General features: G+C 39.7%; 1 protein-coding gene across 1 annotated transcript in view; it reads right to left on the bottom strand.

Moving 5' to 3' along the window:
- Positions 1 to 21,588, bottom strand: part of dph7 (diphthamide biosynthesis 7) — a 50,537-nt gene that overhangs the window by 12,061 nt on the left and 16,888 nt on the right. Inside the window, exons 4-9 of the mRNA XM_073052201.1 lie at positions 15,839 to 15,926; positions 7,400 to 7,491; positions 5,627 to 5,784; positions 4,080 to 4,152; positions 3,028 to 3,093; positions 2,428 to 2,600 (exon numbers count right to left, since the gene is read on the bottom strand). Coding sequence (XP_072908302.1) covers positions 2,428 to 2,600; positions 3,028 to 3,093; positions 4,080 to 4,152; positions 5,627 to 5,784; positions 7,400 to 7,491; positions 15,839 to 15,926 — 650 coding nt within the window. The remainder of the gene's footprint in view (positions 1 to 2,427; positions 2,601 to 3,027; positions 3,094 to 4,079; positions 4,153 to 5,626; positions 5,785 to 7,399; positions 7,492 to 15,838; positions 15,927 to 21,588) is intronic.

Raw genomic sequence — 21,588 nt, 5'->3', positions numbered from 1 at the left:
AAAATCTCTACTCCCAATTAATATTCCTCATTTTTTTAAATCTTTCTCCCCTTCTATCATATACTTAAAGTATATTTGTATATTCTTCTACTCTTAAATATACATCAAATCCGATCCCTATCTCAGTCATCTTTAATCCATTTCACTTCCATAATTCTTTACCGCGTCTCGCGAATATTAGGAAGTTCTTGTACAAACTCCTCCACTTTCCAATGATCAGTAAAAAATCTTCTTTCTTCGTCATCCAAAAAGATTATCAGTGTTGCCGGGTAGCTCAGTATAAATTTATAACCCTTTTCCGATAAGATTTTTTTCACTGGGTTAAATTCCTTCCTCCTCTTCAAAAGGTCGTAACTTATATCAGGATAGAAAAGAACTTTTTTCCCTTCTATCATCAATGGCCCATTTCTCTTTCTGGCACCTTGAGCAGCTGCCTTCAAGATCTTTTCTTTATCTTGATATCTTAAGCATTTTATCAAGATTGATCGTGGATTTTGATCTTGTTGGGGCTTTGGTCTTAAAGCTCTATGAGCCCTTTCAATTTCAATTAACTGACTTCCCTCTTCCATTTCCACAATTTCTGGGATCCATTTTTGAAATAATTTTATTGGATCTTCTCCCTCTATACCTTCTTTAAGGCCAACAATCTTAATATTGTTTCGTCTGCTAAAATTTTCAAGCACATCTACTTTTTCCAACAACCGTTTTCTTTCTGATGTCCAGGCAAGGATATTATCTTCCATCTTGTCCACTCTTTCAGTGGTGTCTCCCGTTTTTTCTTCCAACTTTTTAACTTTCTTATCCATTTTCTTTTGATTTTCCACCACCTTATCAAGCATAATCTTCATATTTTTAATATCTGTTTTTATTACTTTTAATGCTTTTAATTCATGCATTATTTGTATCACGGCTTTTCTTATGTCTCCAGAAAGTCTTCCACCTTTATTTTCTTCCTGTTCTTCTTCTCCTTCATCTATTTCCTCATCTGTGTTTTCCAGAGAGTCTGATTCTACTTCCGGTTCACTTTCACTTTCAGTCGCAGCTGGAACTTGTAGTTTTGTTTGCACATGCTTGCACATACCCGTTTCTTCACGCATGTGCAGTTCCTGCCGTTTCTTCATAGACACCGTTGATGCTGCCGCAGTTTCCTGTTCTGCATCGTCGGAGGCAACATGTACTTCGCCGGGAAGAGATCCAACTTGAGTACGAGGTTCTGTCATAATGGTCAGGCCTCTTTGCCAACTCGCACTGTCTTCAAATTAGTAGTTCTCTTCTGTTTAGGAGACATATCTAAAGATACTCCTGAGTTGTTTATAAGTAGTTTTTAGAAAGTATTTATTAACTCTTCTTCACTTAAACTTTATTTTACTAGTTTTTACGGGAGAGCTGGATTTCCACGTCTCGATCCTACATCATCACGTGATGCCCCCCCCCCCCCCCCAAGTACTTATCCAAATGCCTCTTCAATGTTGCAACTCTACAACCTCGACTACTTCCTCCAGAAGCTTATTCCAGGTGCTTGCTATCCTCTGTGTACAGTTGTTGTCTCTCAAGTCTCTCTTAAATTTCTCCCCTTTAGTATCTGTGCCCTCTGGCTTTGGACACCCCAAACCTGGTGAAAAGACCAAGATCTTCCACCATAATCTTACCCCTCATGATTATATAAATTTCTATGAGGACACCTCTCATTCTCCTACACTCCAAGAAATAAAGATTCTGAGTGGTCAACCTGTCCCCATAACTCAATCCCTCTTGTCCAGGCAGCACCCTTATAAATATCTTCGGCAACCTATCAAGCTTGCAATGTTTTTCTTATAACAGGGCCCTTCTCAATAGCTAGCCCCTTCCCCCAGATAAGATTTACAAAAACAAAAAGGGTAAATGTACTCCAGTTATTTCTCATCCATTTCAGCATTCTACCAGAGCTGCTCTACAAACAAAGTTTGCAAAGCAGAAAAATGATCATGACCAGTATCCTATATTTCACTTCTATGCATTTAATCTTAAATACATAATCTACAAGAAATATTTATATAATCTATAAGAAATCCCAATTAACAAAATTAACATTTTTGTTACCTTAATAAAGCAACCATTCCTCACAAGAGTCCAGAAATCCATAGTCAAACTGCAGCTGAACTGATCCTGCCCTCATCTTATGTCAATATACAAATTTTAAAAGTATATTACAACCAAACTCCGATTATTTTTCTCTATATTGCCCAGAAGCACTGCAGCTAAATTTATCACTTCAGTCTCCATCTCTGCCAAGACATGATAGTTAATTTTCTAATCTGTGAGTGAATTGTTACCACATCAAGCAATTCATTTACTACAAGCAAATGTCTAAGCTCAATACCTTTTCCATTTTAGCAAATAGATGTTAGTGTATATAATGTATCTTTTATAGTAGCCATCAAGAATCACCTTGTGCACCTTCACAGTCTAGGATGTGATATCCATTGTGCATGCACGCTGCAAGCAGCAAGTTTTCCTGACTTGGATGCCACTTAACTCTCCAGACACCTCCCTGGACATGGGTATCTGCCAATGGCTGCTTCATCTGCCGGGAATCCCAAATGAGAACATGCTCATCATAACTGGAAAGAAAAGTAGAATTAACTTTGATCACTAGTAACAGAAGCAAGTAATTTCATTTCAACAGATACCTAATCCAAATTTTGTAAAAATAAGGTATCACAATACTACAGGATTAGTTAAAAGTTTATGATGAAACATACAATGCCTATAACATTCTTAATATTTTGAATGCAGTTTTTCTTCTCTACTTCCACTTTAGCCATTGCACTAGCTTTCCCAAAAACTCAACATCAGACACAACCTCAAAGTTGGAGAACTTTCAAGAGCAGCGCAGCAATCAAATGTTTTCTATGAATAAAATGTCTATCATTCAGTTTCCCAAAGACAGACTTGAATAATAGGTTTTGAGTTTATTATAACTTACAGCTCAATGAAAAAATTTTCAAAGCAGCAAAAATGCTCCTCTGGTTTAAGTAAAAATCTTACCTTCCAGTAGCCAGTATGTGTTGCTTATGTGGATTGCTTTGGATACTACACACTCCCATTGAATGCCTGAATAACAAAACTTGTTTGAGAATTCAGTGGAGACATGGGATATTCCATTTCACTTTTAAAAAAAGTCAGTACAGTCAACTAACATCAGAAGCCGCCAAGTTCAAAGCCAGCTTAAAAATATTAGGTATCTCAATTAGTATCATAGAAGAAGTGGTATTATTGAAGTGAAAAGGCATAGGACTGTAGAGATACAAAATATCAATCAGAATTCCAATTCTTGGTTTTAATCTATCAGCCTCTGTTCAAAGATACGCAAGAGAATGTTGATTATAAATGGGATCAAGACACACACTGGGATAGATACCTCAATGAGATCAGAACAGTGGTGTGATGCAACTATTTTACCAACCAAAAAGAATAATGTAAAGTTATTGCTCTTTCCTCTTGACCCTATGCCTATTGTTCTACAAAAGGTTTCAACATGATCTTACATTCCTGCTCAGGAAAATACAAAAGCAAATTAAGAATTTATTTTAAAAAATCCCTTGTTCTTCTCTTCTCTGCTAAAATTAATTTGGTCTGAACAGGAGAAGCAAGAGAACTGGCAGCATATATAGATTTCACTGATGTAATTCAAAGCTAGGGCTGGCTAACATTGTGCTTTTAAGTGTTCTCCTTTCACATCTGGGGTCTATGCTCGGAATCTGCCCAGGTGGTGAAACTTTTGTGAAAATGAGGTTAAGACAGTCCCGATTTATTCCCGTGTTGGCGAAAGTTTTTAGTGCCCTATAGTCGACAAAGTTATGAAAAGGGACAGAATAATGGATGCAATAAAGGGGTTGTTCATACAGATTTAAACTCAAACTGTATCCTAACCTTGCAATTAACACTGATTATATGTGTTCTATTCTCCTTGTGCAATATAACTCACCTAAAAGCTTATGGCTTCAACAGGATATACTGTACAAATTTAAATAGAAATTTATTACAGAGTAGTTATGCAAAATACACCAGCAATTCCTTCAAAGAAATGGAACACATACCTAGTGCTGATAAAGACCGGTCTGTTGGTCCCCATCCGCATGTCCCAAACCTTCAACCTACTGTCATCACCTCCTGCAAAAGGAAAGAGAAACAAAAACAATAAACTAGTCCATAATGTTCTTCACAACACAAACAAAATGCATTCCCAAAAATGCTTGCTTTTCTCTGCCCTTGGGCAGAGAATTTGATTGCCATCTTGTGTGTTCAGATACAAATGTCACTCCAGGCTAGGATCTGACTTTGATATTATGCTTTTCTTAAATGCATTCTCAAAGGATGAAATTGCATGAAATATTGTGAGGTTATAGCCTCTACACAGAAAAGTCACTGACACAGAAAAAGTGCTACACTGGATCAGGAAACTAAAGTAACAAATCACTAATCTCTAGATTTTACACAGGCTGCATTAGGTTCAAAGGGTTGTCAATGTTTAGTATTTTGTCAGCAAAATTCCAACTACATTTGTGCTTTTCATATTATGCAAAATGCAATCTTATACAGTAATCAAAAAACTGCAGAAAAATCAACTTAAAATGTTAAAAATTCAAAGATTAATTAACATGCAAGACCAAAGATATACATGACATTAGATAGGATTTTTCATGCACAATTCAGCCAGCTGGTTAGTTAAAAAAATCAAAACTGAGCAGTTAGAATATCAATAGCATATTTTGAGAGTTGTAGAATTTTCCACTGTCTAGATTTTTTTATATAAAAGTTACAGCATTGTAACAAACCCTTTTGGCCTAAACGAGCCCATGCACCCAATTCACCCATACGACTAATTAATCAACTAACTCATACATCTTTGGAATGTGGGAGGAAACCAGAGGAAATCCACATGGTCAAGGGGAAAACATACAAACTCCTTACACACAGCAGTGGAAATTGAACCCAGGTTGCTGTAGTAGCATTATACTAAACATTATGCTACTGTGCCACCCCAAAATTTTAACAAATAAGAATGTGTTAAATAACTTAAGTCAATTATTTTGTAATATAATCATCTTTGAGGCAGATGACCTTTTAAGGTAAATTATTTCAAATTTTAATTTAGTAACTAATTGTCTAATATCCATCTCATAATTTCCATCTCATCAATTACACCAAAGTGTTGGAACAGTTTTGCTCTGATAGTTCAGCAGATAAATACAGGGTACACAGTTCAGTATCAGGCCTGTGTCCAGTTATTCAGCTTTAGTTGAACTGTTGGTACTTAAAATGGCAACAATTGGAATTGGAGGATGGGGCTGATAATGGTTACGTTGAGGTTCTTCTCCTTCCCCTTCATTTCAGAAATGTTTACATCTAGAAATTGGATAGCATGAATTCTCTAGTTTAACACTTGAGGAATTAATGCTTTGAGGATATGCTAAAGGATGCAATAAAATTGTGCACAACATTAATGAACTCTGCCTTCATAGGAGACAATTTAAAGTGTCAGAATGTTTGCTAGTGTGAAAACAAAGCAACAGTTCACACACTGATAAATAAGTTTCAAGCTGACTTCTTTCACACAACTGCTCAGAACACATGAACAGGCTACCTGAATAAACAACATCTGTATTCCAGTAATTGAAAGCTGCAATCCAAGCCTCAAAGTCATGTGCCTTCCACTGAGTGACCACATCCAGTCTACAGCTATCCACAGACACCAGACTCAAACAGCCCTTAGAGTCACTGCTAATGATCTTGACAGGTTCACTGCAATCACAAAAGTTAAATATTATGATTAGCAGCACAATATTTCACATTTCGGAAACAATTTCTAATTTCCTTTATTATGCATTGTTTTTATTTTACCTTATTCTACCTCAATGCACTGTACAATGAACAGCATGAAAGACAGTTTCCTCTACCCGAGTACATGACAATAAGCCAATTCCAACTCAACTTTTAAAAGTAGATAAACTACAACTTTAAAAGAGAACATTTGCAAGTTAGAGTATACATATTAAATTGACAGAAATAATCATTAAATTACTCTTAATCAAAATATTGATAACATTCATATGCTAACAAATGTGAGTGATGTCAATTGTGGAAGTAGAATATTAATTACGTTTGCTATCTAATATCAAGAACAAAAGTAGTTAGATACATGAAAGGTCAACCTATCTGAACAATTTTTATACACTTTAGTATTGAATAGTTATTAATAGTTATACTTTAAAAAATGTTTGAGCTTATATCCTGCATACTCAAGGGAGATTTGATCAATTGCTATGAAATAATAAATTGAGCAGATTGTGTTCACACTGCCAAATTATTTCAGATCAATGACACGTCAATATAAGGTTACACAAGATTACATGCATCTTGTTTTAAAGGAAAATAATGGAATTATTGAGTATCATTGCTGGTTGTACATCATTCCTATCTAAAATTGAAAAGACAGAAGCCAATTCATATGATATAGTTACTGAAGTTCTATGAAATTGTTTTAATGGACTTGTTGGGGTTGGCTTAAGGAGTAGTTATGATGGTAGGGAATTTTTCAGTGGAATGTCAAATACCAAATTGACGTATACACTACATGGCAGAGACTTCAAGAGTGTTGATGCACCTGAGATGCAAGTTCATAAGAGTCGGATGTCACACTAAGGTGTATAAAACATCATTCAATCTGCACGAAGTATTGTATACAGTTCTAATTGCTTCATTACTGGAAGGATGTGGAAGCATTACAAACAATGCAGAAGAGATATTGGGTAGATTGGGTTTTACCTCACTGTAGAGGCTGAGTGGTGGCCCTATAGTGATTAATAAGATTGGATAGAGAGCCAGAGACTTTTTCCTAAGACTAAAACTAGAGGAGAGAGGGGGAACTTTAAAGGAGTGCCAAGGGGTGAGTTTTCCCACACAATTGGTGATTATACAGAATCAGCTCCTGAGAAAGTGGTACAGGCAGATACAATATTTAAAAGGTATTTTGACAGGTGAATGGATAGGAAAGCAGAAGGATACAAGCCCTATGCAGGGAATGGGATTAACATAGACCAACATCAGAAGGTAGTATGGCCAAGTTGAGCCAAGGGGCTCTTTTTGGTGCTTTTCAACTCAAAAACACAATTTTGTTTCAGTAATCTGATATGCTCTTACTTTTATTTTGAAAATTTCCCGAAGATTATTCCTTAACCTCCTAGGTCCATGACTTAATCGTGAAGCAAAATAAAATACAATTTTATAGGCTTCTCATGTCCCCTACATACAGGTTTGACAGAAATACAAATTACTTCATACACTAGTTCCAGGAGATAAGAATGCATAGGGCAAACATACCTTTGAAAAAAAAGTTGGAGGAGAAATAAAAACTTACTGTTGTCTTCCTGTTGACCAATCCAGGGACAGAGCCAGACATTCTGGCCATAACTTAACACTACACACAGACTCCAACAGGCAGCTGTTTTTCTACTGAAAGAAAAGATTTCATTGAGCCACAAGCAATTCCAAATTGATGTCTACATTTCCATGTGCCTTTGTCACCAATTTTCTTCCCCTTTCTTTTTCACATTAGTGCAAAGTTTCAAAAGTATTAGTATCAAGAAAAAGGCTTGAAAGTTTTGTCTGCATTTTTGTAACTGCAAGGAGCTTTAGTGACATATCCATTCTCCCATCTAGTATAAACATACCAGCAGGCATGGAAGATAAGAACTGGAAAGTTATATAGGACCAATTACCCCTCCCTAATCCATGTGAGTGTGGCTAAATACATATTTATATGAAGCAGTGGGTGTAAAATGGGAGCAACTTGCAGTGAAAAATGAAGCAAGAACCTCATGCAACTTTTTCCTGTAGCACACAAAAAGCAGCATTTCACATTTGAGCTTTCCTCAAATAATTTGATCACCTTACAAAATACAGTTTAACTTTATCCTTGAACTAAAAACGATAAACATTAACTGTTCCTTTGAAAGACCAGCCACACAAAACTAAGATTGATCACTACACAATTTGTTGTGCAATATCTCTACAAACCAAAACAATACGCTGCAATTCGCCTACTACTCTACACAACAGATGCAATCTCACTGGCTCTCCACTCTGCTTTGGGGTACCTAGACAATCACAAGCACCATACGTTATATTGTTGTTTATTGATTACAGCTCAGGATCTAACACCATCATCCCCTCATTACCAATCACCACACTTCAAGATCCTCAACTTTTTTTTAAATCAAGAGACTAGTCAGTGTAGATTGTTAATAACACCTCCTCTTCACTGACATCAACACAGGTGCACCTCAATGATGCACACTTAGCCCATTGCTCTGTTCTACTCTCTACACTTGTAACTTCAGATGAACACAGCTCAATTGCAATCTGTAAATTTGCAGAGGACACCACTATTATTAGTAGAATCTCAAACAGTAACGAGGAGTCATACAGGCATGAGATAGATCAACAGGTTGTGTGGTGAACTGATTAGACTTGGGGGAAATTGGGAGAACATACTCCAGTTCTCATTAAGGGTCAGCAGTGGAAAGGACAAAGCAGTTTTAAGTGCCTGGGCATTAACTTCATGGAGAATCTATCCTGCACTCAACACATTGATGGAATCATGAGGAAGTCATGCCAGAAGTTATACTTTATCAGGAGTTTGATGAGATTCGGTGTGTCACCAAGGATTGCTACAGATTTCTACAGATGTATGATGGAGAGCATTCTGTCTGGTTGCATCACAGCCTGATATGGAAGCTTCAATGCACAGGATCACAAGAAGCCACAGGGTCAGAGACTTCGCCAGCTCCATCACAGGCACAACCCTCTCTATTATCAAGGACATCTTCACAAGATGGTGCCTCAAGAAAATAGTATCCATCACCAAGGGCTCTCACAAATCAGGACATGCACTCTTCTCATTACCACCATTGGAAAGGAGGTACAGGAACCTAAAGACCCATACTCAAGAGTTATGAAACAGCTTCTTCCCCTCCACCAGATTTCTGAATAGTCTAGGAACACATGAACACGATCTTATTATTCCTTTCTTTGTGCACTATCTAGATTTGTAGTTTATGGTAATTTTGCATTTGCACTGTACTGCTGCTGCAAAACAACAGTTTACATCATATAATCGGTGATAATAAATATGATTTGAATATTTTCCTTCAAAACAAAGCAAAATTGTTTCTAAATATTCACTATCAATAGCATTCAAAGACTAAAAAAAGATTCTTCATGATGAACCAGAAACCAAAAGCATACCTTCAAACATAATGAGTTTCAATTAATGCAAACATTGTTATCTGTGGTCACACAAATAAAAATGTTTTGATGCCCCGTAAAGAAAAGGCACAAAAGGCTCAGCAAGTACTGCAAATCTTAAACTCGAGATTCTGCAGATGCTGGAAATACAGAGTAACACACATACAATGCTGGAGGAACTCAGCAGATCATGCAGCATCTAAGGTGGGAGTTCACAATCTTCTATATGCCATGGAACAATACCATTAAGCAAGGGGTCTGTGGACCCTAGGCTGGGAACCCCTGATTTAAGGAAAGGAATAAAGAGTCGACATTGTGAGCTGAGACCCTTCATGACTAGAAAGGAAGGGGAAAGATGCCAGAATAAGGTGGTGAGGGAGGAGCACAAGCTGGAAGACAATAGGTGAACTCAGGTGAAGGGGAAGTTGGGGAAGTTAGGTCAGTGGGGAAGGAAGAATCAAATAAGAAGCTGGGAGGTGGCAGGTGGAAAAGGTAAAGGCTTGAAGAAGGAGCAATCTGATGAGAGGAGAGTGCTCCATGAGAGAAAGGGAAGGAGACCAGAAGGAAGGAGTAGGCAGGTGAGGAGTAGAAGGGGCAAGAGGGGAGCCAAAATGGGGAATGGGAAGGGGGGGGGGGGGGAAGAGAAATCAGAGGAAGTTAGAGAAATTGATGGTCATGCCAACAGGTTGAAGACTACCCAGATGGAATAAAGCATTGCTCCTACAAGCTGAGAATGACCTCATCATACCAGCAGAGTAGGCCATGGGCTGACATGTGAGAATGGGAATCAGGATTCAAATTAAAATGGTTGGTCACTAGGAAATTCTGCTTGTTGCGTATGGAGCAAAGAGGGCTAGGCAAAGTGGTCCCCCAATATAGGTCGGTTCTCACCAATGTACAGGAGGCCACACCAGGAGTGCAGATTATAGTGGGTGACCTCAACAGACTTGAAGGTGAAATGTTGCCTCACTAGGAAGAATTGTTTGGGGCCCCAAATGGTGATGAGGGAGGAGGTGAATGAGCAGGTACAGCACTTGCTCTGCTTCAGGAATAAGAGGCAATAGGGAGGGAAGAATGGACAAGGGAATCACGAAAGGAGCAATTCCTGCAGAAAGAGGAGAGAGGAGGAGGCAAAGATGTGCTTGGTGGTAGGATAGCACTGAAGATGGCAGAAGTTGCAGCAAATGATGTTCTAGAAGTAGGTAGGGAGAAGAGGAACACTATTCCTGTAAGGTGGCGGGAAAATAGGGTGAGGGCAGATGTCTAGGGAATGGAGATGTGGGTGAGGGCAGTATCAATTGTTGAGCAAGTACTGCAAAATGTGCATATGCTCACATGAAGGCAAGGACAGAAATTCTGCCTTGCTATAAATAAAGGATATCGCTAGCCTCAAATGAAAAATGATCAGAGTCACAGACAGTAACAGCCCCTTCAGCCCAGTGTCCATGCTGACCATTAATCTCCCAATTTACACTAGTCTTACATTATTCCCAATTTTTTTTCTCATCACATTCTCCTACTCACCTACACACTGGAATAATTTACAGTAGCCAGTTAACTTAGCAACCCACACATCTTTGAGGTGTAGCAGGAAATCATTCAGTGGGCTGCAATCATCGTGAGAAGAAATCAGTTGGTGAGGCAGCGTGAGATTTAAAAAGAACTCAGAGCCTTTCCGTGGGCTGTAATCATAACGATCACTCAGGCACTCCGCAGGGACCAATAAAAAGAAGCGAGGTGTATGTGACCACTGTTGGAGTGGACAGTGTTAAAGTGGCCATGCTTTGGCTCAATAGGCTTAGGCAAGAACTTAAGCCTGAGAGTTAGAGGGATAGCAAGAGTAGGCAGGATGGTAGTTAAGGCAATGGAATGTTCCTCTTGTAAGATGTAGTATTGCAGGGTACTGACTTATCTTCCTGATGACTACATCTGCAGGAAGTGCACCCAACTTCAGCTCCTGACAGACAAGGTAAAGGTACTGGAGCTGGAGCCTGATGTATTCAGGACCATCTGGAGGCTGAAAGCCTCATAGGTAAGACTTTTACTGAGTTGATCATACCCAAAGTTCAGGTTTTAGAGAGCAGGTGTGACCATCAAAAGTAGTAAGGGGAGTAAGCAACCAGTACAGGGTTCTCCTGTGGCCATTCCCCTCAGCAACAAGCATACCCTTTGGATACTGCTGGGCCGGGGGAGTGGGGTAGTGGGAGATGACCTATCAGGCAGAACAGCAACAACCAGGCCAGTGACACTGTGGCCATCTCTGAGGCTCTGGATAAAAGGGTAAAGTCAGGCAGAGCGATTATGATAGAAGACTATAGCTATGGGGATGAACAGATGCTAGGGCATCAGATGTCTCAGAGTGGCAGCAGAAAATTTTGAAACGGCAGGGTGAACAGCCAGAGGTCGTGGTGCACATTGGCAACAATGACATATGTAGAAAGGGAGAAGAGGCCTGCACAAGGAATATAGGAAGTAGGACCTCCGAGGTAGTAATTTCTGGATTACTCCCAGTTTAACATACTAGTCAGGACAGGAATATGATGATAGTACAAACCAACACACACAAAATGCTGGAAGCATCAGTAGGTCAGGCAGTATCAATGGAAATGAATAAACTTAATGTTTTTGGGCGAGACCCTTCTCCAGGACTGGAAAGGAAAGGGGAAGACACCATAATAAAAATGTGGGGAGAGGGGAAGGAGAATAGCTAGGTGATAGGTGAAGCCAAGTGGGTATGAAAGATAAGGGCTGGAGACAAAGGAATCTGATAGGACAGGAGAGTGTATCATAGGAGAAAGGGACTCAGGGGACGTGATAGTCAAGTGAGAAGAGGTAAGAAGCCACAATGGAGAATAGAAGAGGGGAGGGGAAGAAGAAATCAATATTCATGCCATCAAATTGGAGGCTAGCCAGACAGGATACAAAGAGTTGCGCCTCCACTCTGAGGATGGCCTCAGCTTGAAACAGGCAGAAGCTATGAACTAACATGTCAGAGTGAGAATGGGAATTGGAATTAAAATATTTGGCCACCAGGAAGTTCTGCTTTTGACACATGGAGCAGAGATACTCGACGAATTTGCGACGTGTCTCACCAATGCAGAGAAGGCCGCCTTGAGAGCACCAGACACACAGTAGATTCACAGGTGAAGTGTTGCCTCACCTGAAAGGACTGTTTGGGGCCCTGAAAGGAGGGGAGGGAGGAGGTGAATGGGCAGACATAGCACATTGGCTGCTTGCAGGGATAAATACCAGGAGCGTGATTAATAGAGAAATATGAATGGACAAGGGAATCACAGAAGGACTAATCCCTGCGGAAAGTGGAGAGAGAGAGGAGGCAAAAATACGGATCCCTTTGGAGATAGCGGAAGTTGCGAGGATGATGTGTTGGATGCGGAGGCTCATGAAGTAGTAAGGACAAGAGGAACTATCACTTAAGACTGTGGGAAAGTGAGGTGAGCACAGATATTCAGGAAATGGAGGAGAGGTGGGTGAGGACAGAATCAATGGTGGAAGAAAGGAAACCCCGTTCTTTAAAGGAGGAGGACATCTCTGACATCCTGGAAAGAAAAGCCACATCCTGGGAACAGATAAGGTAGAGATGAAGGAACTGAGAAAAAGGAAGAGCATTTTACAGGCGACATGATAGGAAGAGGTATAGTCAAGCAGTACAGATAGTACAGATGAATGAGTGGCTGAGGAAGTGGTGCAGGGGATAGAGTTTCAGATTTCTGGATCATTGGGATAGGTCATATCCTCTGCAAGACGGTTTATAACTGAACCCAAGGGAGACCAATATACTTGTGGATGGATTGCTAGAGCTGTTGGGGAGGGTTTAATCTAATTTAGCAGAGAAATGGAACTGGAGTGATAGGGCTGAGGAGGGAGCAGTTGGTACACAAGTTGATGCATTGTGTAGTGAGACTGTGAGAAAGGACAGGCAGATGATAGGACAAAATTGCAGTCGGTGGGATGAGTTGAAGTATAGCATGAGGGCAAAATTGAAAAAGTTGATGAATACATGACTGAAGGTATTATATTTGAACACATGTAGGATACAGAATAAGGTAGATGAACTTGTAACACAGTTAGAGATTGTCAAGTTGTGGGCCTCACTAAGTCATAGCTGAAAGAAGATCATAGTTGGGAGCTTTACATCCAAGGATACACATTGTATCGAAAGGACAGGCAAGTTGGCAGAGGGGGTGGGGTGGCTCTGTTGGTAAAAAAATTAAATCAAATCATTAGAAAGAAATGCCATAGGATCAAAAGATGTAGAATCCTTGTGGGTAGAGTTAAGAAACTGCAAGGGTAAAAAGACTCTGATAGGAGTTGTATACAAGCCTCCAAACAAGAGCAAGGATATGGGATATAAATTACAATAGGAGATTAAACAGTAATATAAAAAGGGTAAAGTTACAACTGTTATGTGTGAAGTTCTATATGCAGATAGATTGGGAGAATCAAATTTGTGCTAGATCCCAAGAAAGAGATTTTGTAGAATGCCTACAACATGGTTTTTTAAAGCAGTTTGTGGTTGAGCCCACTAAGGGAAAGGCAATTCTGGATTGGGTGTTATATAATGAACCAAATTGGATTAGGGAAAGGAACCCTTGAGATGAAGTAATCATAATATTATAGAATTCACCCTGCAGTTTGAGGGGGGGAAATAAAAGTCAAACATATCAGTATTACAATGGAGTAAAGGGAATTACAGAGATATGAGAGAGGAGATGGACAAAGTTCATTCAATGGAGACACTAGCAGCGATAACATCAGAACAAGAGAAGGTACCCAGATCTGCCCCTTCTGTTACAATCTGGAAGGTGCAGGGTAGAAGCATTCCAAAAACGAAAAAGTATTCTAAAGAAGGATGAGTCAATCATGGCTGACAAAGAAAATTAAAGCATTAAAAGGAAAAGACAGGGCATAAAATATTGCAAAAATTAGTGGGAAGTTAGAGGATTGGAAGCTTTTAAAAGCAAACAGAAGACAACTAAAAAAGCCATGAGGAGAGAAAAGATGAAATATGAAGGTAAGCTAGCCAATAATATAAAAGAGGAAGCCAAAAGTTTCATATTTTTATAAAATGCATATAAATAAGAGGTGAGAGTGGATATTAGACTGCTGGAAAACACCGCTGAAGAGGTGGTAATGGAGGTTCAGAGAAATTGCAGACTGACTTAGTAAGTATTTTGTATCAGTCTTCACAGTGGAAGATATTAACAGTCTGCCAGAAATTCAAGTGTGTCAGGGGTGAAAAGTAAGTGTAAATTCTATAAATAAGAAGTCACTTAGGAAGCTGAAAAGTCTAAAGGTAGATAAGTCACCTGGAGCAGGTGAACTATACCCCAGAGTTCTGAGAGAGGTTGCTGACGAGATCGTGAAGGCATCAGTAATGATCTTTCAAGAATCACTAGATTCTGGAATGGTTCTGGAGGACTGGAGAATTGCAATGTCACTCCACTATTTAAGGAAGGGAGGCAGAAGAAAGGAAATTATAGGCTAGTTAGCCTGCTTCAGTGATTTGGAAGATGTTGCAATCCATTATTAAAGATGAGGTTTCAGAGTACTTGGAGGCACAGGAGAAAACAGGCCAAAGTCAGCATGATTTCCTGAAAGGAAATGCCTGGAATTTTTTGATAAATAACAAGCAGGATAGACAAAGTAGTCAGTGGATGTTGTTTATTTGGATTTTCAGAAGGCCTATGACAAGGTGCTGCACAAGACGCTGCTTAAGATGATCAGAGCCCATGGTATTACAAGAAAGATACTAGCATGGATAGAAGATTGGCTGACTGACAGGAGGCAAAGAGTAGGAATAAAGGGTTCCTATTTGGGTTGCCTGCTGATGACTAGTGGCGTTCAGCAGGGGTCAATATTGGGACTGTTTCTTTTTACATTATATGTCAATGATTTAGATGATGGAATTGATGGCTTTGTAGCCAAGTTTGTGGTTGATACAAAGATAGGTGCAGGGGCAGGTAGTGGGAGCGAAAGGTATTGGGACCACTTCCTTTCACGTTATACTGTATGTCAATGATTTGTTTGACAGAATTGATTACTTTCTAGCCAAGTTTGCAGGCAATACTAAGACAGCTGGAGGGACAATTCTAGAGATTGCCATGAAGGAAAACATCAACTCCACACCTACCCCTTAAGAATGCTGTACGTTTTCAATTAGATTACTTCTCATTCTTCTAACACCACAGCTTATACACGCAATGTGCTCCTCTTCCCTCCTCCAACAGATCCATCACCACAAGATCCCAGTCTGAGCAGTAACTAACACCAGTAATAGCAACCCCAATCCCAGGTATTCTAATCTTGTGAAATAACATTAAGTGAAATCTTACAGAAGTTTTGAAAACCTCAATATACCACATCAACTAATATATCCTTATCCTTTGTTAGCTACAATGTCAACCAAAAGTTGCTACATCTGTAAAACAAGGCTACATTTGTTAATTCCCTGTTAATATTTTTCAAATTCCCAGTTACCAGTTCCACAAAGATTTCAGTGTTTTCCCACTACAGAAAAAAATACGCATACCTCACACGGTGTTAGTTTACACAGCTCCAGACTTCCTTCAGCATTCACTATTCCAAGTACAGGGTACCCAGCTATTGGCACATGGCACCTACAATTGAGATAACTTTAGATTATACTCCAACTTTCAGAAAAAGATAACTCATTAAGTGAAATTTTGCACAACTCTTCCATGTATTCATGAGAATCATTGCTGCTGTCTCATAAGGATGCCCACAATACACTACAAGAGGGCTGTGGACACAGCTCAGCACATCACAGAAATTAGTCTACCATCAATGGCCTGTCTTCTCTTTCCGCTGCTTCCCAATAATCAAAATCCCAGCTCACCATGGACATTCTTTTTTCTACCCTCCTCCCATCAGGCAGAAGATACACAAGACAAAAAAAAATGCCAATGTTATAAAACAATTGACGAGTTCTCCACAAGATGGACTCTTGTACTCAGAATCTACATTATGATCTGACACCTTATTGTCTACCTGCAATGCATTCTCTAACTGTAACACTACAGTCTGTACTTAGTTATTGTTTTACCTTTCATTACCTCAATCATTTTTGTAATGAATTTATCTGTATGAATGGCAAAAAATGATTGCAGATGGGAGCAAAACATCCAGGGATACACATGATATTGAAAAGGCAGGTAGGTGTGCAGAGTACATGGGATAGCTCAGCTGGTGCAAAACATAATCAAGTCTTTAGCAAGAAGTGACACAGGATCAGAAGATTCCTATGTAGAATCCTTTTGGGCAGATTTAAGAAACTTCAAGGGAAAAAAAGACACTGATGGAAGTTATATACAGACCTCCAAATAGTAACAAGGATATAGGGTCCAAATTACAACCAGAGGTAGTAAAAGGAATGCAAGAAGGCATGGGGGGGGGGGAGGGAGATGGAATTTCAATATGTAGGTATACTGGGAAAATCAGGCTGGCATTTGATCCCAGGAGAATGAATGTATGAATGTGTAGAATGCCCACAAGACTGCTTTGCAGAGCAGCTAAAGGTAGGTAAAAGGCAATTCGGGATAAGATGTTGTGCAATGAACTAGAATTGATTAGGGAGCTTAAGATAAAGGAACCCTCAGGAGACAATCATCATAATAAAATCAAGTTGATCCCACAGATTGAAAGGGAAAAGTTAAAATTTAATCTACTGGTTTTACAGTTGATTAAAGATAACTACCGAGACACAAGAGGAACTGGCCAAAGTTGATCGGAAGGAGACCCTGGCAGGGACAACAGTACAGTAGCAATAGCAGGCGTTTCTGCAAGTCATTCAGAAGATGCAGAATAATTTCATCCCAAAGAAACAGGAGCATCATAAAGGGGGGATGAGACAACCATGGCTGACAAGGGAAGTCAAAGACAGCATAAAAGCAAGACAGATCATGCAATTTTGCAAAAACTAACGGGAAACTAGAGGACTGGAACTTTTAAAACAAAAGGTAAATAAAAAAGCAATAAAGGGAGAAAAGAAAATATGAAAGTTAACCAATAACATAAAAGAACCCACTGCAATTTGCTTATCGCCACAATAGGTCAATGGTGGATGCAACCACACTAGTTCTCCACTCAGCTTTGGACCACCAGGAAAATAACAATACCACTATCAGGCTACTATTAATTATTATAGCTCAGTGTTCAACACCATCATACCCCCAGTACAAATAAATTACTTCCAAAACCTGGGCTACTGTACCTCCATCTGCAACTGGATCCTTGACTTCCTTATCAGGAGGCCACAGTCAGTGCGGACCAGAAATAATATCTCTTTGCTTACGATCAACACTGGCACACCTCAAGGATTCATGCATAGCCCACTGTTCTGCTCCTTTTACACCCATGACTGTGTGGCTAGGCAAAACTCAAATGCCATCTATAAATTTGCCGATGACAACTGTTGTTGGCAGCATTTTGGATGGTGACAAGGAGGCATACAAGAGCAAGACAGATCAGCTGGTTGAGTGATTTTACAACAACCACTTTGCACTCAACATCAGTAAGACCAAGAAATTGATTGTGAATTTTAGGAAGGGGAAATTGAGGGAACACACATCAGTCCTCATCAAGGGATTAGAAGAACAGCTTCAAGTTCCTGGGAATCAACATCTGTGAAGATCTATCCTGGGCCTAACATTTTGATGCAATTATGAAGAAGCTACACCAGCAGCTACATTTCATAAGGAGCACAAGGAGATTTGGTATATCACCAAAGACACTAGCAAATTTCTACAGAAGTACAGTGGAGAGCATTTTAACTGAATGCATAAGCGTCTAGTATGGGGGTGCCACTGCACAGGATCAGAAAAAGATACAGAAAGCTACAAACTTGGCCAGCTCCATCATGGGCACTAGCCTCCCCAACAAAGACAAAAAGTGATGCCTGAAAAAGGCAGCATCTATAATTAATGGCCCCATCTTCTCAATGAAATCATTAAGGAGACAGTACAGGAGCCTGAAGAGAGATACACAACATTTTAAGGAACAGCTTTTTTCTTCTTCGTCATCAGATTTCTGAACAAACAATGAGTCGAAGTACACTACCTCACTTTTTTTGCTCTTTTTTGTACTACTTATTTAAATATCTATCTGTCTCAATTGGGCCATCAGTTACTTGGGGTTGCCGGTTATTTGGGAAAACGCTTAAAGAATAAAACCTAATCAAGAAAATAGCTGGTATTCCGTTCATTAATTTAAGACGGTATGCTGCTTAATTGGGGCAGAAGACTATTGCAGAACATTTTCTATCAGTCATATGTGTTTGTGTGGCCTGAAATGGCCCAAAGTGAAAATCAAACGATTTCATAAGTTAAAAACTATGAAGAGTTTGAAGGTCCAGTCAGCCCTCCACATCTGCTGGTTCCGCATCCACAAATTCAACCAACCACAGATCGGGATTAGAAAAAAACCTGGAAGTTCTCTCTCCAGCACTTGTTGTTCAATTGAGCATGTACAGACCTTTTTTCTTGACATTATTCCCTAAATACAGTATAACAACTATTTACATAGCATTTACATTGTATTAGGTATTAGAAGTAATCTAGAGATGATTTAAAGTATATGGGAGGATGTGCATAGGTTATATGTAAATACTATGCCATTTTATATAGGGGACTTGAGCATCCGTGGAATTTGGTATCCGCAGGGGTCCAGGAACCAACGCTCTCACACAGCTCTCACCTGTGAATCAAATAGCTGTTTGCATGCAACAGCAGCCACAGCCCAATACACACACTTCGAAGGGCAGGCTAAACCAGGTGAGGTCATCAGCAGATCTCACACTCTGGTGAAATAGGGACATGCCTGCCTCTCTCGCTATGTATAGTCATTTTCCAGTGGTCTGATACTTAGATACACACAGTACAAGAGAAACAAAAGTAGATATTTGACCACTGGAAAATGACATTGGGAGAAGTAATAATGGAAACAAAGAAATGGCAGATGAAATGAATAATTATTTTGCAACAGTTTTCACTGTGGAAGGTGACAGCAACATGCCAGAAATTCTAAAGCGTCTGGGGGTAGAAGTGAACATTGTCGCTATTACTTGGGAGAAAGCACATTGGACATGAAAGCTCTGAAGATGGACAAGTCACCTGGATAAAACTGACTACACCCTACTGCTCTGAAAAAGGCAGCTAAAGAGATTGTGGAGGGACTTACAGTTGGCCCTCCTTATCTGCGGGGGATTGGTTCCGAGACCCCCCCGCGGATACCAAAAAACGCAGATGCTCAAGTCCCTTATTTAACCTGGATCAGTGCGATGGTCTTTAGGACCCAGCGGAACCATGGACTTTATTTAACATGTTCAGTGCGGTGGACATTAGGACCCGGTGTAGCTCTGAATCCGCAGTGTTTCTATTCACAAAAATCACGATCGCGATTGAAAATAAGGTGGAAATAATAAAGCAATTGGAAAGAGGAGAAATGCCATCGGTCATTGGAAAAGTGTTAGGCTACAGTCAGTCACCGATCTGAACAATTTTAATGGAGCATGTGAAAGGCCCTACCCCGATGAAAACTACAATTATTACTAAGCAACGCAGTAGTTTAATTATTGAAATACGTATGTTTCATAAGTGTTTTATATGCATAGAAAGGTAAAATATGTACTATATACTAAGAAAAACGTTTGACTAACTGACGCCAAATAATATCGGACATACCTGTTCCGAATTCAAATCTGACTTAAAGACGGACTCAGGAACGGAACTCATTCATAATCCAGGGACTGCCTGTACTTTTAAGTCATTTCTAGATTACTTATAATACCTAATACAATGTAAGTGCTATGTAAATAGTTGTTATACTGTATTGTTTAGGGAATAATGACAAGAAAAAAATAGTCTGTACATGCTCAAACAACAAGCGCTGGAGAGAGAATTTCCGGGTTTTCCCGATCTGCAGTTGGTGGAATCCACAGATAAGGAGGGTCAATTGTATAATGATCTTTCAAGAATCACTAAATTCTTGAATGATTCCAGAAGACTGGAAAATGTAAAATGTCACTCCACTCCTTAAGAGAACAAAGCAAAAGACAAGAGATTATAACCTGACATCAGTGGTTGGTAATATTTTAGAGTCTATTATTAAGAATGAAGTTTGGGGGTACTTGGAAGCACATGACAAAATAAGCCAAAGTCAGCATGCTGTCCTTAATGGGAAATCTTGTCTGACAAATCTGTTGGAAATACAGTATTTAAGGAAGTAACAATCATGATTGCATCTCCCGTTTGCCACCCACTTCAACTCTGCTTCACATTCCCATTCAGATATGTCCATACATGGCCTCCTCTACTGCCATGATGAGGCCAAACTCAGGTCGGAGGAGCAATACTTTGTATACCATCTGGGTAGTCTCCAGCCCCTTGGCATGAACATCGAATTCTCCAACTTCCAGTAATTCCCTCCCTCTCCCTTCCATCCCAGTTTCACTCTGCCTCCTCTTCCAGCTGCCTATCACCTCTCTCATAATTCTGCCTTCTTCTACTACACAGTGCTTTCACCTTACATTCCTTCTTCACCCTTCTTGCCTATCCCCTGCCTGCTTCCCATCCCCCACCCCTTTATCTTTCCTCTGATTGGTTTTTCACCTGGCACCTACCAGCCTTCTCCTTCCCACCCTCCTTCCACCTTCTTTATAGGGCCCCTGCCCCCTCCCTCTTCAGTCCTGACGAAGGGTCTTGGCTTAAAACGTTGACTGCTCGTTTCCACAGATGCTGCCCAACCTGCTGATTTCCTCCAGCGTGTGTACATGATGACTGCATTTAGCATTTCTGGATGAACAAGTCTGAATCCTCACAAATTCTCCACCATCACAGAAGGTAGTTTTTAGCCAATATAGTTCTTGATACCACCTGGACTAAAATGATTCAGTACACACATGTAGCAAAGACTATAGGGCAAAACATTATCCTTGCTACTGTAATGAAAACATGTTCCAGAACTAAACATGTCTCCAGAATAATTATAGCACTGGCATCTATCCAATAATCTGGATAATTGTCGAGTGTGACATGTTTACAAAAAGCAGGGGAATCCAGTCTAACCAATTCACATCCTGTCAATCAGCCACTTATCAAGCATTCTTTATTCACTAAAACCTGTTCACTATTACCCATCTCATAATCAGTAAGCAGATCTATTAGGTGTGGCTTCAGCATACATCTTCAGGCCCTAGCTAAGGGCTGATGTGGTTTCCAGAGATGAGGCAAGAGTGACTGTCCTTAAAATAAAGGGAGAATTTGC

Source organism: Hemitrygon akajei, chromosome 7, assembly GCF_048418815.1.
Source record: "Hemitrygon akajei chromosome 7, sHemAka1.3, whole genome shotgun sequence".
In the NCBI taxonomy this organism is placed as follows: Eukaryota; Metazoa; Chordata; class Chondrichthyes; order Myliobatiformes; family Dasyatidae; genus Hemitrygon; species Hemitrygon akajei.
The sequence above is the reverse complement of the archived record's forward strand: the minus strand, read 5'-3'. Positions and strand labels throughout refer to the sequence as shown.